This window comes from Lissotriton vulgaris, chromosome 10 (genome assembly GCF_964263255.1).
Source record: "Lissotriton vulgaris chromosome 10, aLisVul1.2, whole genome shotgun sequence".
Classification (NCBI taxonomy): domain Eukaryota; kingdom Metazoa; phylum Chordata; class Amphibia; order Caudata; family Salamandridae; genus Lissotriton; species Lissotriton vulgaris.
Window position 1 is genome coordinate 795,392,078 of NC_141698.1, and position 18,812 is coordinate 795,410,889.

The following is an 18,812-nucleotide window of genomic DNA, read 5'->3' on the forward strand; positions in this document are numbered from 1 at the left end:
GGGGCGGGACTTCTGTTTTCTATGGGAAGCCCGCGCCACAGAGTGACTGGCCCAGAGAAGCAGTACTGATGCGGGGCTCCCATGCCCAAGGGAGAGTCCCGTGATGGCTGCAGAAGTTAGAAGTGGCGGCGGCCGCCGATGCTGTGAGTGGGGCGGGGGCAATGTGCGTGTGTGTATGTGTGCGCGTGTGCATGTATGTGTGCATGCTCGTGTGTCTGTGTGTTTGTTCAAGGAAGGGGTGGTGGCTTTGTGTGTGGGCGCGCTGTTAGTGCATGCTAGCTAAGCGAAAGCGGGCTGTGTGTGTATGTGGAAGCGCGTCTGCGCAAGCGCGACTCTTTAGAAACGAGTCCACAGAACACAATCTGCGCGTGCCCCGGTCTGCCTCCCTTGAGAGGCATCTCAACAACAATAGGTCTTGAGAGCGAGACCTAAAAAGGGAGGGTGCGCATGACTGGTTTGGTCGGCCCCAGGGGGCCAACCAAAAAGTCAGGTCTCACAACAGTGGCCAAGCCACTCCCCCCTGCCCTCAAGCAGGACCGCCTACCAACTTGTCCCCAACCAGGCACTCCTGCTTTCTTGCAGTGCGAGAAGCAGAAACATTAAATGGATGTTTTAACATTTTATGTTTCTGCTTCTCGCACTGCGAGGAAGCAGTGGGATCATGCCCCAATGGAGGAACTGCTGCTGAGCAACAGCCTCAATCCCACTCAATGTGAACCATAAAAAGTCACTAAATTAATCCGTGGTAGCTTGGCAAAAAAGCAGTATGGATGAACTTAGAGACAATGTGTGAAGTATTTATACAGCAAACAAACAGTAAAAACATAGCACATGAAAAATCCCTCATCAATTTAGAAAAAATGAGTACATTCCATAAAATATTTAGCACTAAAATGACAATAATCCGATCAGTAGAACCAGAGTTATGAATTTTTAAATTGTCAATCTCTGACATCTAGGAAAAGTTAAGGAACAGGCTACTAAAGCACTCTACGTCGTATCAACTTAGTGTGATCTAGGTAATCCTAGATATCTCATTTGGAGAGAAATAATCCCTCAGTATTGATTGTCATAATGACTGTATCTGCAAATCCAAACAAATTTCTATGTCAAATAACACCGGATTCAGAAATCCAAACAAAATGTTCTTTCAGTTCTTTATTGATAATCCATATGTGGAAGTTTAAAACTTCCCAGCTCACACCGCCGACACGTGTTTCGGCTCTTTCTGAGACTTTTTCAAGGCAAGAATAGTGTATACACGTCTGTAAATAGAATGCGAAATTCCGGATCCTCCAAAGATAATACCGCCTTCCAGGCTGCTAGGTAAAAGACAACCACGCCACACCGTGCAGTTCTTATATGATATATCTAGGGGTGGAAGGTATTGTACTCAGCATAACTCCATTCCGCAGGCTTCAAAAATTATTATAAAAGCATAGCTAGATCGAAACAGACAAAGGTCGGACACCCTTACCCAATGTAGGGCCCTGTAAATATCACGGCCCCTAATGTATATCGAGAAGTATGAAAAAGCGGGGTCCCCTCTTAGTGACTAATATGGACGTAAGACCTTGATAAGTCTTGTTCAAAGAATCCCAACGTGTGGAATATGCGGCAGCCGTCGATGTATCCATTTGTACTGTATTCACTGTGTTACTGGGTGTATTATGTGCATATTCTTTACACATTGCCTCTTAGATAAGCCTGTCTGCTTGTACAAAGCTACAAAGAGGGGGGAGGGAGCAGGGGTTATCTTGGCATGTCTCCCTTATCCTGACTAGAAGGAAAGGTCCCTACTTGGACAGAGTGCAAAACATCTGCCAACCAGAGACCCCCATTTCTAACAACACCCAAAGGCTTAAAGGTCTGACTTGTCGCCCACCAAAGGTTAGGATAAAATAGTAACTACCCAATCTCATAACTAAGGCGGAGAACCTGGACAACCATCATCATTGGGTTGGTCTTACTCAGGATGATGTCCACCATGAAGTCTATTCCCTGTAGGGACATCAATCACCTCAAAAGTTTGAATTCCATCCCACATCAGCATGAGCCAGCTGAGCAGACTGTAGACTTTCTGAACCCAGAAGTGAGTCCCAAATGGGTATGGTCTCAACTTCTTCAGTGCCCAGACCACATCAAAGGATTCTCTTTTAATGGCACCTCACCTCTGCCCCTGGGAAGTAACCTCCTATTGATAAAGGTTACACATTGGTCAATGCCCTCCTCATTTAACTGTGCTAACACAGCCCCTATGCCATGCTCTGAGGCATCAGTCTGAACAACTAAATCTTTGGAGAAGTCAGGGGCCTTGAGTACAGGTGTTGTATACATGGCCTGTTTGGTGTAATTAAAGACTTTCTGGCGACCTCTGTGCAGGTAACTAGAAGTGAGCTGGGTATAGGGGGCAAAAATGGTGCTATATCACTTAAGCTCCTGTAATACCAGTTCGGCCCAAGACTGCCCGAACTTTCATTTGGATTTTGGGCTGGGGTTCACAAGCAATGGATATTCGCTATTTTGACCTGGAGGTGCTGTACCTTTACTGCATGCATGAGGTATCCCTAGTAGACCGCTGATTCCTGCTCTATTCGGTGTTTGCTGGCCTCGATAGCGATGCCCAACTGTTGCAGAGCCTTAATTGCTTCCTGGAGGTGAAATAAGTAGTCCTCTCAACTGCTTCTGTAGACCGCTATATCATCTAAGTAAGCAGCACTGAAGGCCTTCATTCAGGCTAAGATTTTGTTCACCAACATATGGGAGGTGGAAGCTGGATTCTTCAGTGCAAAGGGTATCTGTTATGATCCCGGTTGAGCGCCGCTGCAGTTAGTATAACGGAGTTGCGACGTTATTTCCATGAAAAACTACGTTACCCAGAGGCCTTTGCAGTACTATGGGAGGTTACTTAAGGGAAACACTTCCTGTTTCCCGTGTCGGATATTCTTCGGACCTCGGACCCTGTGAGGTGTACTGCGGCTGCGGTACTCGGAGTTCTTTGTTCCTAGCTCCAAGACGGCGCTTCCTGTTGTATTTCCAGGCGTTCTTGCGATCGGCCAGTTTGCCGATAATCCTACCCCCCTTATCCTCCGTTGGTGAGTCCGGTTGACTCATGCGGAGGACGATTGTGTTTTGACCGTCTAGAGAAGCCCGACCCGACATTGCCCTCCGTTGTTTGAGCTTCTCATGAGCTCATGCGGAGGACGATTGATTCTTGATTTCCTGTCTGACGGCTTGAGTTACTTTGCAACTTTGCCCTCCGTTGGTGAGCTTGACTCGAAGGCTCTTGCGGAGTACGAAAACTCTACAAGTAAAATACGGACTGCACCAGGCTTGGTATACGGTCTGTCAGCAAGGGAAGTGCGCCTTGCTGCCCTGACCTAGAATCACCTTTGTCTTTGTTGCGCTATTGTGTATACAGATTCGTGGATACTAACATTCAAGTACAAATTCAAGTGCCTCCCTCCCCACACAGATTGCTGACGCTTCATTGGAGTTAAGGTACTGTTTCTTCAAGAATATATTATTACTGGGTGAATTAACCCTTACGGGATTACTTTGACATTACGTTATCAGCTTCATTTACGCTGTTCCTCCATGATGTCCCTTTCGCAGTTAGAACTTTAACTAAGGAGGGTAAGTACACTATCCATCCTTGTCATATGCATTCCTGTAGCCCTAGTATTAGGACTGTGTTGAATGGTTGCTGTACGTTGTGTTTTACAGGTGGGAATAGCGTTGTTTTCAGCAGTACATAGTCCCGGATGTGGGTGAAGAGAAGTATCTTCCACATTTCAGAGCCTTTCATATTATTTACAGGTAGACATTAGAAAGGGGCTTGTAGCTGGGGCATGTCACGTTGTGTTTTGCTGGTAGGGACTAAGAGAATGATCTGACTCACGTTCTTTATGTTTGTCGTTTCAGGTCTCCTTTCCCGCAGTTCCCTCCCCTCCCTGCGGGCTTTATTGCCCTCGCCTGATCCTTCCTTAACCTTAGGCTATAACGGCATTCAGGGTTTGGATAGATCAGGAGGTGGCCCTTATTTTGCATCACGCGGATTCCGAGGACTTGGAGGATAACAGTATCACTCTAAATTGGAAGTGGCCCTCTGGGGTAGAGAATTCTAAAACTCTTTTTCCCCCTCAGTTAGGGTGATCTGCAAGTACCCAAAAGCGAGGACAAAAGAACTCTCCAACTTGGCAGGCCCAACCTGCCTTTGACCTCATTAACTCAGGGGTTGGGTTGTGCATCTGTCTTGGTGACAGAGATGAGACCCACGAAGCCTATACAGAACCTTAATTGTGGGGGTTGGCTTTGGGTACCAGCACCACTAGGCCAGACTAGGGACTCCTAGAGTGCTCAATCATTCCCAATTCCAGAATCTGACTTCCTCCTTAGTGCTGGCCTTCACTTTATCTGTCAGTCTAAATGTTTTATTTTTGATATGCATGCTGTCTCTAGCATATATCTCATGGGTATACAATAGTATGCAAGCCCAGGCATAAGAAAAAACTGTGAGTCAAACTGTCCCAATCAATGGTGGCAGTCCCTCCGTTGTTCTGGTGACAGTGTAGGAGAGAGGTGGTCAGGGAGAGATTCACTCTCCTCTTCACTCCATAATCTCTCACCAGCAGCATGGTGACCTCAGACCTCTTGTAGTGGGGTTTGAGGCAAATCATCAAGTAGGTGGCCCGCCGTTGCTCTCCTTTACCCCAGAAGGCCCTGCCCAACAGTCTTGGAGGGATCTGGGCTCCATTGGCTCCATCGCCCACACTTTCTGGCCAGGCTTAAACTCCACCAAAGTGGCCTTCTGGTCATAACATGGAGTCCTGGCCGGCTTTTAAATTCTACGATGCCTTATTGCAGAACGTCTGCATCTGGGTGCTGTAGGCCAGCATTTATCTAACCACATTCTGTGGGAAGAAGGGATTTTCTAAGGAGCTTTCTCCTACTCTCCCTTAACCAGACTAAGTGGCCCCCTAAAAGGATGGCCATAGATGAAATGGGCTGAACCAAACTCCCTTTAGTGGTACCTCCCTGTAGGCAAAAATAAGCATGGTAAGAGGATTTCCCACTTTCCCCACATGGGCTCAGGCAGGGCCATAAGTATGCCCTTCAAGGACTTAATAAATCTTTCAACAACCCCATTTGTTTGGAGAGGATAGGGTGTGGAGAACTTGTAGGTTTCCCCACACTCTTCCCACATAGACTTTCTGAATGTAAAAATTAGTTAGTGCCCCTGTCAGACACTTCTTTGGGGATTCACATGAAAATCCCCATCAGGGCCTAGCCACTGCAGTTGCAGTTACAGTCCTCAGAGGGATGGCCTTTGGATACCTAGTGGCATGGTCCACCAAATCCAGGTTGCAAATATTGCCTAAGGCCATTTTGGGGTCCAAGGGTCCAACAATGTTGATGCCCACGCTTACAAAGAGGATGCCAATGACAGGTAGGGGATTCAGGGAAGCCTTAAGCTTTTCCCACAATTTTCTCACTGGCCTTGCAGGTGGGACACGTCCTACAGAAAGTATCTGAGGATTTCTTCATCCTGGGCCAACAAAAGTGGGAGGGCCTGTCAAACATCTTGTCCTGATTCAGAAATCCTGCCAGGGGATTATCTTGAGCCAGCCACAGTAGTAAGGCCCTGTAGCATTGGGGGACCAGCCACACGTGTTGCTGCATACACAGGTGCCTAAGGCTCACTATACAGAAGGTCATTCTCCCAATACATGAGGTGATCTCCAGAGGTGTCTCCAGTTGCCCGGGATTCAACTCATCGCCTCATGCCTTCTTGGGTTGGACACTCTCTCTGTGCCTTACATTACTACTACCTGGTGTTCTCAACTTAACATCCAGCAAACTCAGGCAGATCTCCTAAGGTAGCAATGTCCTCCCCGGTAGGTCTGGGGCGGCTGCCTACAGTACCCCATCATCCTGTTCCGTGGGAGTTCTGGGGTTATCTTGTGGCACCCCATGACCTTCCCATTCTTGACAGCTGCCTGGGGTGTTTTTTAAGGCTCCAGGCTTCTTTGAATTGCCTCCTGAGCAGCCATTGACCGTGCAGTCATGCAGACCCACGCAGTTAACTCCAAGATCTTTAGATGTGACATGAGCTCAAGGCAGTGTGCTCTAGGTCATTGCCTAACAGACAATCCATAGGCATGACAGGACTCCCAGCTACATTAAGAGAACCGGAGACCTCTCCACACAATCAAAGGGAACCAGAGCCACTGGATAGTGACTCTCACAGATGTCTGTTACTATAGCCTGGTGGAATGTATTGGGTATCACCTGCTCTGAGGAATTCAGATGACAAATTACATAAGGCATGCTGGTTTCTATGTCTCTCAGAGCCTCCACTCTCTGCCCATTGATGGTGACCCACTGCCTATACATTTTAGTATTGGAAGGGATGTGGGCTTTGGACACCATCTCTCTGTCACTCAGGGACACTAGGGTAACATCAGCTTTTCCCCCACACTAACTAGGGCCATCTCCTCCCCAAGCACTACAATGATCAATCCATGGGTGTGCCTACCCATTGGGAGTTGTGCCCTCCTAGTGCACTTTGGATCACCCTTGGTGTGCCCAGACCTGTAGCACTTATAGGACTAGGGGACAAACTTTCCTTTACCCTTGTCACCTAACTGGGTTTTCTTATGGTCAGAATGCGACTCGGACACTTTCCCTTGAGAATCATTTTGGGAACCTTGAGCAAACTCCTTCCTATTTTTATCTCCCACTCCTTCTGGTGGGAACGCGGACCACCCATTTAGGAGTCCCCCCCTCAGATACCTTCTTGTGGACCCTAGTCCTGAGCCAGCCGTCCACCTCCTTAGCAAGTTTCCTAGAGTTAGAGATCTTACTATTAACTAAGTGTTGGTGTAGCTCTGTAAAACAATTGCTGAACATGTGCTCTGTGGTAATCAAATTGTACAGCACTTTCTAATCAAGGACATAACTGTCCTCCACCCAGCCATCCAATGCCTTGCAAAGGTGGTGTACAAAATCTACCCAGAACTGTTGGGGCAACGTTTGGCTGTTCTTAAACTTTTGCCTCTTGTTCTCTGGGGAAGGTGCATACTTTCTGATGAGTGTGCCTTTCATGAGGAAATACCTCATCCTGTCTCCTTTCTCTTCGGTTACCAGCCCCCCTTCATTGGTAAAAGTGGCCTCTGGAGCCTCTTCAGGATTACTTGCATAACAACCTCATAGGCCTCTGACCAAATATCGAGTTCATCGCATACAACAAAGCTAGGCAAGAGGTCCTTGGGGAGGTGAACCCGCTTTTATCCAGTGGACACTGGGGTACTGCTGCCACCATTGCTACTGCACTGTGACGCTTGCCTGGCTTTGAGCTCAATATTTTACAGGCTCCTATCATGAGCCAGGCTCTTTTCTTCCAGAACAAGCTTCTCTTCCATTTAAGGTTTGTCTAGCTGAAATCTGAATTTCCTTTCAGCCTTCCTGTCTGCCAATTCTCAGGGGCAAGCTGCGGGAGGACATACGGCTCCTTACTTCAGGAGGGAGCTCTTCTCTGGTAGGCAAGTTGTTCTCCTCCTGCAGCTCACAACCTATGACAGGGCCCTTATCATCCAAGTCCTGTACATCCTTCCCTGGATTGTCATCCTTTTGCTCCTCTGGAGAGGACTACATCCTCTTGACCTCCTTATAGGCTTGGAGGGAAATCTGGACGTCCACACCTGGGATTATTTGTCCTGCATTCAGTCTCCTCTCTATGCAGAGCCTCTGCAGCTCAGCCCTAGTGAGGTCATCAAAGTTGAGTAGCTCAGTGTACATCATTATTAAAAAGGAGCTAGGGAACTTCAATTAAGAAAAGGGAAAACATTGCCAATCATAACCTAAGGAGAGTTAACCAAAAAAGGTCCCTTCTGTTGGCAAACAGTTTATCTGGGATTTCAGTGTTTCACTAGTCACTGCATGGCACTGCACAAGCAAAATTACTGAATCCCACCACTTAGCACCAATGTGAGAAATCGGGTTCGTGGTTGGCCTCAAGCAACAGCCACAATCCCAGTCAGGGTGAACCACAAGAGGTCACTAAATAAAACTGAGCTTAACCCTCTGGTAGCTTGGCACAAAAGCAGTCAGGCTTAACTTAAAGGAAATGTGTAAAGTATTTATGAGGCAAACAAATAGTAATAAAGTGAAAACACAACACAAGAAAAATCCCAAACCAATTTAGAAAAATAGAATAAGGCAAAGTGTTTTGAGGAAGACCCCCCCCCCCCTAAGGTGGACAGGTCTAACATTATGAAACAATGAAGGCACCTTATTTGTGATGTGTGCCAAAGCTGTTTGCCTATTCTTTTGAGGCAGACATGCCAGTATTCTTTGTGACTTTGTACATAGATGCTTTAAAGACCTCTCCTTGCCTTCATATTGAGCAGACTATGGGACAGTTTGCTATTTGGCACTAAACGTAGAAGTTTATCTCCCCTTAATTCAAATAAACCTTCATGGTTTGGACTTTGAATCTTGTCTCGTGTTGGTTTTCTTTATTTTCTAAGGTCCTCATCTTTTGCGACTCACATGGCCAGATCCCTCCCTTTGTCCCTTTAAGCAGAAAGCAGGGATAACCAGATTCTAAGTATCAAATTATGATTGTTTAGGTGCGCAAAACAGTCCAGGGCCATTACAATTTTCTCATGGCTGGGTTTCTGAACTCTTGACGTCCAGAGAAAACAGAAACAAATATCTGGGTACAAATGTCTGCGTTTGTATTTCATTAGGTGTGCATTCTGTGCGTTTCAAGTCGGTCCATAACAGGTGCACATATGCAGGGAAGAAAATTACTTGGATGACTTTAGTCTGACTCATGAGGTGCACAATGTAAATGTTTGTCTTGCTTTACCTGTAATACCAATGGATTATATATCTCCAAACTGCCCTTACTGTACAGACGAATATGCTTCCTTTACCCCCACACCTCCATGGCAAATCACAGTTCTTTCGATTCCCTGCACATTTTCATCCACTTATCACATTTGCCAGTGATTGGCCCCTAATTTAGTTTAATATTAGCCGTGATAAACCTCTTCAACTAGGGGAAAACTCGAGTAGTCTGCGGACACGCTTTGCCTTATTATACCAGTTTACTGGAAGAACCATTCATTCTGAGGAACATAAAAGCCGGAACTTTGTGAAAATAACCTCTATGTTTGGAGTCATTAAAGATATCAATTCAATCTCTATGCGTCCGATAAGTCCATTAAATGATGTTTGCAATCTTAAATGCTTCCTTTTCGGCGCGCTGTGGCTTAAAGCAATGTATATTACACTTGCGCAAGGATAGTTTTGTTGCTTGTGAAGGGTCACTTAAACAGAAAGATAGGGCTCCCAACTGAATGGTTTGCTCATATTAATGGGTGTGTTACGATGAAACAACACCGCAACCATAATATTAAATGAATCAGATAATGGCTGGGGATATTAATAAGAAAATCTGGTTTAATAGGTCTTAGTTAATTCTATTCAAGCAATGAGACAGAAAATAGAAATGGTGACAGTCCGTATAGTCCAACATGAAATGCGTAAAAAAAACGGTGCAATGACCAATGCAGGCAGAAGTGTGAAGATAAAAACAGATATATGCAGCACCTCAAATCACCCCAAAAATATCAGTGTTATCTGTTATTTATGAATAAAAGAAAAAAGAAAGTCGTTTTTTTTTTTAAGTTGATTTTTTTTTCTTGTAAACTAAAGCACGAGTTCCTGTGGATATTTTTGGTATTCGACAGTCAAACATGATACGATTTACTTACCTTAATATCAACTCCAGACTATCGTGCTACAAAAAAACATCATTGCCAAGTATCGAGGAAATAAATATTGATAAGGTGAACTTTGTGCAAGTAGAGATTTACTTAACTCCACTGAATGTATCTTTCCAATATTTTGGTCCTCAATATTCTGGCCACAGCATTTTGGTAACATTATGTTTCTGCAGCGGATTTTTTGATTTAGAACAGTATGTATGAACCCTCATATTAAATATTAATAGGCTAAAGTCTCCTCCACACAGCATTTAGTTGAATTATAAGCATCTATTTGAATGAAAGTCTTATGTGAATTCTTGATGGTGAGTGGCAATATAATACGGCCTCTCTAATGCGGACACTATAGCTCCTACAAGTCTGCTGCCCCCACTCTTGATGACTAGAGCACTCACTGGGTGCTATGCCTGCATATGTATTTTCTTATACAAGTTGGACTGTTCATACTTTCTCCTGCATAATGGTGACCTTTACAAGTAGCTTTATCTAACGATCCTGATGATGAACCAGTCAGAATTGGGACTCCAGCTCTCCTTATTCAACATATTACCGCTCAAATGTTATAGTGTGCGACTGGTAAGGTTAGAGTTTTGTTTGAATGGGGTTTAGCTATTTGTTACACCTAAGTCAGATAGTCAGCTGAATACACTATACCCTGCACAAGATGGAGAGTAAAACAATAGTTTCGAGAAATAAAGTCTGTCAAGGGTGCCTTTGCTAAGCTCCCAAAATCATAACAAGAATAATTTATGACTCACTGTGCCACAATCTCAAACCCACCACAGTTTATTTTATTGAAATTGACAATATGAAGTCTGGTGGCATCTGAACATGCATTGACTGAATTCACAGCCTGATGTTGGTTTATGCTTCCTCCATCCCTCCTAACCCAAAATACATTGAACGTGCACATGGAGGATATTTATTCATTTTACGTTGCTGATTAGCTTACTTTATCCTGTTTCTCAATGAGAGCAGTGACACTAGCACTGTAGATCGTGCATGTATGTAACCCACGTACCTCTAAATGAAATTTCAATAATGCATTTGTTGGCATCAATTTTTTTCATGGACCTCGTAAAGGAATTTTGTGCAATGATGCTTATAGTGATGAGAGATTGGAGAGTCTGTAATGTTTTTATATTAATAGCGATCTGTAGATTGTTATAGTTACAACATTAGGGTCTCGAAGTGATGTCAAGTTCAGATATATTAATGCCCAGGTCTTGCAGGCTAAGTCACAAATCAGAATCTGTTTTCTATTTCATTAGTATCTCTATCAGCTATGTAAGTGCAGTTAGTACTTTATGTATACGTTTGAAGAACGGTGTGCTTTTGTTTGTGTAGAAGGAGATTGTATTCATTCCCGTATGTTCAATTTGATCAATTCCTATGTGCATCTACCAGCTATAGCTATGTGTAGTAACTGATGTAAATGGTCCAGCCCTGAGCATGGTTGTCTATTTTCTTTATATTTCTGCCATTCTGTAGTTGGATATCGGACTGAGAACTAAAAAAGTTGGATTTTGCGTTACAGGTCTCAAATACGGATTTTAAACAATCAGAATTTACGGAATATACTTACTTTACTTCCCACATACAACCGTGGAAAGGGAAGGATCATGGGGTTGCCACTGTGAATAGGGTAAACACACACAAAGTCTTACCTTGTGGATGTTTATAGCAATTCCCAGTGGATCCTCATACTCAACTTTAGAGGTAAAAATAAATTTTGAAAAAGTGTGCAGATCAATGTGAGACATTCCCATTATTCCAGGGAGTATTGTGCACGTTATTTGTCCAGGTCTAGGAAAACGTATGAATCTTTCCCTTCCAGGACTACACCCTTGCAATGCAACGCCACAAGCCTTCTTCCTAGGAGTGAAGAGAAGACTACGACAAGCAAGCCTGAGCTACTTTCTGTTGTTTCCAGCCAAGATAAAGTAATTGTCAATCGTTCCAGCTACTTTTTCACGGAACCAGCTGATGCCTGGATCTAGACTTTAGGGCCTACCAGGCAAAAATGCATGCAGAAGGGGATAAATCTGGCTGCCTATTAGAATGGCGCCCATGGAGCGCAACGCCAGTGTCCCCTATCACTATGATAAGATCGGCTCTGACATGCCTGATTACCAGCCAAGTAGATGTACATGCAGTATTCACCATCCACTACCAGATGCTGCATACACACCCTACAGACTGTCAGGCCCACATTCACGACTTTCTCAAGAAGGTCACCTTTCATGTCATTGATCCTTTAGGAAGAAAGGAGCTCAATACACCTGTTACACTACAAGATAATCGGGGCGCCATGAGGGGTGCAGCTATGAATAAGACTTGACAGACTTCCTGTTGAGTTCTGTGAAACCTATGAGAACCTCCTAGCTCCTAGAACAGTACCAGATTGCACTGATAGAGGGTCTGCTCCTGCCATCGCTCCAAGAGTCACTACTTGTATCCCTCCCAAAACCAGACAAGGATCACTGGAAGTAACTCTGAACCACCCATTATCTGTGCTTTCGATGGATTACAAGATTCTCAGCCAAATCATTGGGGTCCAACTACTTGAGCACATGCCACGACTGGTTCATCCGGACCAGAATGACTTCATCCCGGGCAGCTCCACCACAACCAACATCCGTAAGATTCACAGAGTAATGGAGTTGGCCTCTGCCCAGTGGCCTCATGCAGCTTCATAGTGTAAGCCCTAGAGAAGGCAGTCAATATGGTGGACTGGGGATACCTGTTTTCAACCCTGACATCCCTGGGAGTAACAGGCAAGCTACAAAGGTCCATCAGACTTTTTACACAGAGCCCCCTCTCGAATAAAAATTGGATAATTAATCTCTCCTCCATTGTCAGTGAGCAGGCGAACTCGCCAGAAATTACCCTTGTCTGCCACTCCTCTTCGCCATGGCGATGGAGCCATTGGCACAGAGGCTCTGAGAGCAGGGCCAGACGTGGGGCATTGCCCTAGATGGTGAGACACATAGTATCCATGTATGCTGATGACATTTTAATATATGAATGAGATATCCAAAATGGCATATCAGAGATATCTTGTTGGAGTTTCTATCAGCCTCAGGCCTGGGAGTGAATTAGGGTAAGTCATGCTTGATCTCGATCGCCCCTGATTGTCCACCTCAACACCTGATGCTAGATTTGCATCTCCTTTGCTGGGAGCCCCGCACATTCCGCTTATCTAGCCTCACACATCTACCATGACATGCAAGACATCATAGATGGCAACCTCACTAGAGCGATCACCTCTCTTCACCCCAAATGGCGTTCTGAAGCACGCTCCCACTCATGGTCCAAGGGAGAGTGTCCCTGTCTAAAATGGGAATGCTTCCTTATTTTATACATTTGTTCCACAACCTCCCTGTGACTATACCACCCTGTAATACTTTTTTTTTTAACTTTTTTTTCCAGTTTACGTCGGTTCAAAATACACACATATGTAAAGCATTGCCTTGATAGTTACACTGTAATCATCACAGAAGAAAATATACACTTTGTAAATTTGCCTTAGGTGCAATATTTGACAGCCCTGGCTTGAAGAATACAATAATATCATGACAACATCTCTCCGAAGGCCAAACCTCCGCCCCAGCCCATATTGTGTTCTACCACTTCCAGTACCCCAGCATATCAACCCTCCAGGACCACACAATTCTATCATCCATAAGTGTCAGTGGTGCTTGTCACAAGGTGAGTCCAATACGTTAAAATGTATCACCTCACACCCACAGGGACAATGCCATTCTCCAGTTGAGAGTTGGAGGCGCGCCATAGAGCTTCCACATATGAACGATATGGGCCCCATATATCTTTAGGTCGAGAGGAACTGGGCATTAGGTTGGCATAGGTGTCACTATGTACATTACATTAGGCCAAGCTATTCAGCTACTTCAGCACTATAGGCACGGTTTTTCGTCCCCAATGTATTGCTACCTCCCTTTTCGCCAGAAGCAGACCTAGCGATGCGAACCGTCTGACCCCTTTGGGGAAGTTAACTGTGTACCTAGTAAAGCCACTTCCAGAGTGGGTATGAGGGGCAAGTTAACCATTTTCCCTCAAATGTTGTGGATGCGTTCCCAGTAGGACTGCAGTGAAGGGCATGTCCATGCAAGATTTGCAAAGTCAGCCTGAGGCACTGCGCATTTCTGGCAATTATGTGGTTTAGAGTGATCTATCTCATGCACTCTGGCAGGGGTGAAAGAGACATGGTGCAAACATTTTAAATGGATTCGTTTGTGCTTGCTATTGAGGGAAAATTCCTTTGTGACTGCACAGCACTTGGCCAATTGATCGTCAGTTATCGGGTGGCCCAGGTAAGCCTCCCAGTCCTTTGCGGATTTTGTTGTCACTTACGGGTCTCAGGTGTGCACTCGTTTTATACAGTTTAGAAATTAGGTGTGTACTGTGTGTGCTCTCAATTAGCATTGTACGTGGAGGGACCGACTCTGGTTCAATTGGAAAATTCGGCAGTGTTGCGCGTAAAGTGGACCGGATGCGACCTAGGACAAATCTATCCATGAAGCCACAGTCCTGGTAGTGTGCATCTTCCACTAACAAGAAGACGTGACCCCCAGGATACAAGTCTCCTAGCTTGGAGATGTGAAGTGTTGATAAGGTGCGCTGTACCAGACGTTCACCCGATATCGGGAACCAGTGAGCATTCGGGAGGGGAAGTGCCGATGAGTACAGTTCCGTGGCTCTGGTCAGTCGCCTCAATTTATCCCATGCCCAACTGGTGGTGGAAACAGTTTGTATGTCATGGGGTCCCTGGGTATACCCTGTAATACTTCCCACAACCTAACACTGGGCTAGGGAGTTTCATCTGTAACAAAGGTGTGCATAGAGTCACGCTGCGCAAGCTGCAACTACTGGTAGACAAATGAGGCCTAGGAGTCCCTAAATTTGGGCAATATTACCTAGCAGCAAATCTACAATGGCCCGCCCGCTGGCTGGCAGGGCACCTGCTGGAAGAGTTAGGATTGCCCTCAATCAATCGCTTGTAACGTGCAATTAGGGAGGTATTATTACCACAAGCGAGACTTCCCCATGAGGCCAACAGTCTGCTGCGCATAGCATAGGAAAGCTTCCGCAGGAGTCTACACCAAATGCCACTTGTCCCACCATACTCCCGCCAGATTGGTGTCAGCTCGATTGAGACATTTTGTGAACTAATTGGTTGAGAGGGATTGCGGTTATGGGAAGATGCCGGGTTGTGTACCCTAGGTGCTCTATTCCGCAGTGGTGTGCTCATACCACTTGAGTATTGCAGATGGACTGTGAATTGCCTATGGGCCATTTCTTGGTGGTGGAGCTGAATTGGCTGTGGCGCATCACCAACACCTATCCGGAACAATATCTGCTAGTACACACACTCCACACCATTGGCAGGGGCAGCTGGCTCATCACTTGGCTCACCAGAGCCGTAGTGTACACTGCACAGGACCCCTTACTGCCGACCTACTGAAGCTGGGAAAGAGACATAGGTCAAGAACTGACACACAATGAATCGAAGAGGGCACTCCAATATCAGCGTAAGCTGTCACGAAAGACTACATTCCAATACATACACTATAAAATTCTACACAGAGTGCATCACACACTGGCGAGACTACACAGGATGTTTGGGTCTGCCTCCTCCTGCCCCCGGTGTCAGGTGCCAGCATGGCTCACATTCTCTTGCGATGCCCAGTGGTGGTGGTGGTGGTGGTGGTCTTATAGTGGGAGGTCATGGGCATACTGTTGGTGGTTGTGGGCCAGGACCATCTGTACTTTATGGAGGTTGCAGGCTTGTTTAAGCATAAGCAGGCTGGAAGAGTAACAAAACATTTCATAGACTTGGCTCTGCTTATGGCCTGTAGATCCACAGGACCGCTCTGGAAAGCTGATACGCTCCCGGGACTGAAGCACTAGTGCACTGTGACACTTAATTGGGATAAAGCTGAACTGGCTGCCCTCAGGAGGAGGAGGCCAGAGGATTGCAAAGGATCCCTATAGCTGCAGAATGGGACATTCTGTTCTACAAATTATAGACACGCAAAGAGGGACTCCCTGGCTGACAAGAATTAGTACGGGATTACTGCGGGTCACCATGCTCCCCTAATCTGCTCACCCTCCCTGCTTGGCCGGGTAGTAAAGACAACGGGGGGAGGGTTTATTGTGTGTCTCCTTCATCACCTCTGTACAATCACAATAAAAGAGTATGAAGTGTGGACAATGGAAGTGGTGACAACAGCACTCCAAATGTATTTATCTATTCATTACAACTTCAGCTGTTTTTGACCTACAGTTTATATATGTTCATGTTTCAATATTGTAGACCAACGACTCCTCCCAAATTATCTATATTGCAATACATGTAAGGAACGGGAGGGGTTTACAGTATTCGTCTATATCACAAGGATCGACTGTTATTGACATGCCTTTGTAACATCAAGATAAAACTAAATTAAAACTGGTTAACAATAAAATAAAAGTATAGCTGGTCAGTGGCTAGATTAACAAATTGGGCAATTTTACAGCATTGTCACATCGAAATAGTGGGAATCGTAAATTGGAGCTGCACCCATTGTTTCAGAATCATTTGTATGATCCCCGTATACTGCTGCGAGTGCTGAGCGTTGAGACAGAAGTGTCAGTGGATGAAGAGCATTCACCTGCGGCAGACTGAGTGGTTATACTCAGAGTTAAGAAAAGGTCAGATGGTTGTCAGGGGGTGGTGAATACTTCTCCTGTAATTGATGGACAGGGCTGCAACCGACATTTTCTCCCATGATAAAGCCACAGAATCTTGAGGTCTGATAAAAATGTGCATTGAGGTAGCACATGGAACCTAGAAACACTTAGAGAGGCCCTCAGCCTCTTAGAAGGGAAGAGCATTTCAGGGGACACCCTGAGGAGAGAGCCAAACATCTCCTCTGCTAACCCAGTCATCAACCTAGACGTTCCCCCTCGCGACCCTTGCTCCAAGCCCTACACTGGCTGCCCGTCAAAAAAAGAGCAGTTTTCGATCTTCTCACACTGGTGTTTAAGGCAAGTCGAGGCCTGGTGCCAGCCTATTCAAGGAAGAAGACGAGGCCTTATGTCCCCGGTCGCCTCCTCAGGTCAAGCAATCGAAACCTGTTAGTGCCTTGCAAGATAAATAAATCTAGAATGGGAGGGCGTGCATTTTCCTATCTTGCCCCCTTTCATTGGAACAGGTTACCAGAAGAGATATGTTGCTGTTTCTCTTTGGGGCACTTAAAAAAAAGCCTAAAATCCTAGATGTTTTAGGGGTTTGCATTGCTCTTGGAACCTGCTAGTGCCATGCCTAGGCGCGGAGAGATCCCCTTGGGGATGATCTGCTGCGCCATACAAGTGTTAAATAAATAAATAAATAATTCACCACGAGGATAGATCCTCAGGACAAAGATAGAAGACTGTGGATTCCGACTTGGGAGATTCATGGATGCGGTGAGCGTGCAATACTGGGCTGCACGAACCTGCTATTCCAGGTGTACTCCACGCCTCAGCTCTGTGGAGTCGGTTTTCTGATGAGTGGAGAGCTGCAATGTCAGAGCAGGATATGTACTACATAGAAACGAATATACTCCTAGAAGTAGGAAATGTAAACTGAGACCTGACATAGGACAATTTAAAAAAATCTCAAGTTGTCCATTTTTATGTGGGAGTTGTTCATCCTGATTGTTCTTCCCAGTCCAGGTACTTCTAGTTTTGCTATTCTTATTTGAATTGCACATGTGGTCTTTACAACTGCTACCGAAAAATGCATCATTCAAAGTGTCACATGAGGGATGTGAATGTCCCACTTAGGCATCCCACAAACAAAGAAATGTCACACACATTGTTCCTGAAAAGATGGCAGCTGTCAAATTGCTGTGCATATTTGTGTCTCATTACTTTCGTCAACCGGACATGTGGTTACAACATTAGCTCCCTTCCATGATATGTATAAAGAAATTAAAAAGCTATACAGTGTGATAAATACCTCAATCTTAAGCAGTTGTCCAAGAAACCTGTCAAACCTCGCAAACACCATATGTGACTGAAAGTCCCACGGTCTAAATGCGTTGCCGTTGATGAAGTACTTTGCCAGTCTCCCTCTGTGAAGGAGGAACGAATGTTTAAAGGTCTTGACAACATTTACTGTGATTTGCACATGCTCTAACATTTCTTCAGTTTCCCCTCTCAGGAGGTCTTCAGGAGACAGGTAGATTACAGCCTAGAAAAAAAACGAAGATTACATCAAGCACATTTTGCAATATATGCATCTTTAAACAGTAATTTTTAAAGCGAAACATTGTGGTGCATTGCAAAATGCATTTGTTCAAGCTGCATACTTCTTCACTTGTTTAGAAATCACACTGAATACACTTGAGTACTTTAACACCATTTAGTGTAAAAGTGTTCTAAAGTAAGTTTTTACTGTTTAAAAAAAACGGAAAATGCATTTCATTGGATGCAGTTGTATCACCCATGTGTATAGTTTAATATGCCATTAAGCTCAGCTCAGTTGTCTGGGGCTTTCAGCTTATTGGCTGTTGTGCACACTTGTTCGAAGTTCAGTAATTGAAATGACGAGAATGTTCTTCGGGTAGTCTGGGTTTGATCAGTAAGATGATCTTTCCATCTTCTGAGATTTAATGAATTGCATCTTGTTCTGAAAGGCATTCATCAGATTTTCAGAGTACTATTTGTAGGTGATGGATTTTCCTAAGACTGGTTTAGTTGAAGACCAAAGTGAACATTTTTGTCTTCTGATCTGGTCTATTGTGATTCCTCATGTTTTGTTTATGCCTTTATCAGTTTCAGCAAGAATATTTATGGATTTTTATCATTATCATTCTAGTTTCCGGGCCAGTCTTTTCACGCTGGCCAGATGAACCATCTGTATAAAGCCTTTGGTCGCTTTTAATCTTTTGAGTAACTTTGTGCAAAAAGATCGAGCATTTTGAATATTTATGAGACTGGGAGGCAAGGAAAACACCTGGACTATCA

The 18,812-nt window shown here is 44.9% G+C and overlaps 1 protein-coding gene across 1 annotated transcript in view; it reads right to left on the minus strand.

The window, feature by feature from the left end:
- Positions 1–18,812, minus strand: part of DNAH11 (dynein axonemal heavy chain 11) — a 3,435,931-nt gene that overhangs the window by 2,943,950 nt on the left and 473,169 nt on the right. The window contains exon 7 of the mRNA XM_086939827.1: positions 17,803–18,036. Within this exon, the coding sequence (XP_086795953.1) occupies positions 17,803–18,036 (234 nt within the window). The remainder of the gene's footprint in view (positions 1–17,802; positions 18,037–18,812) is intronic.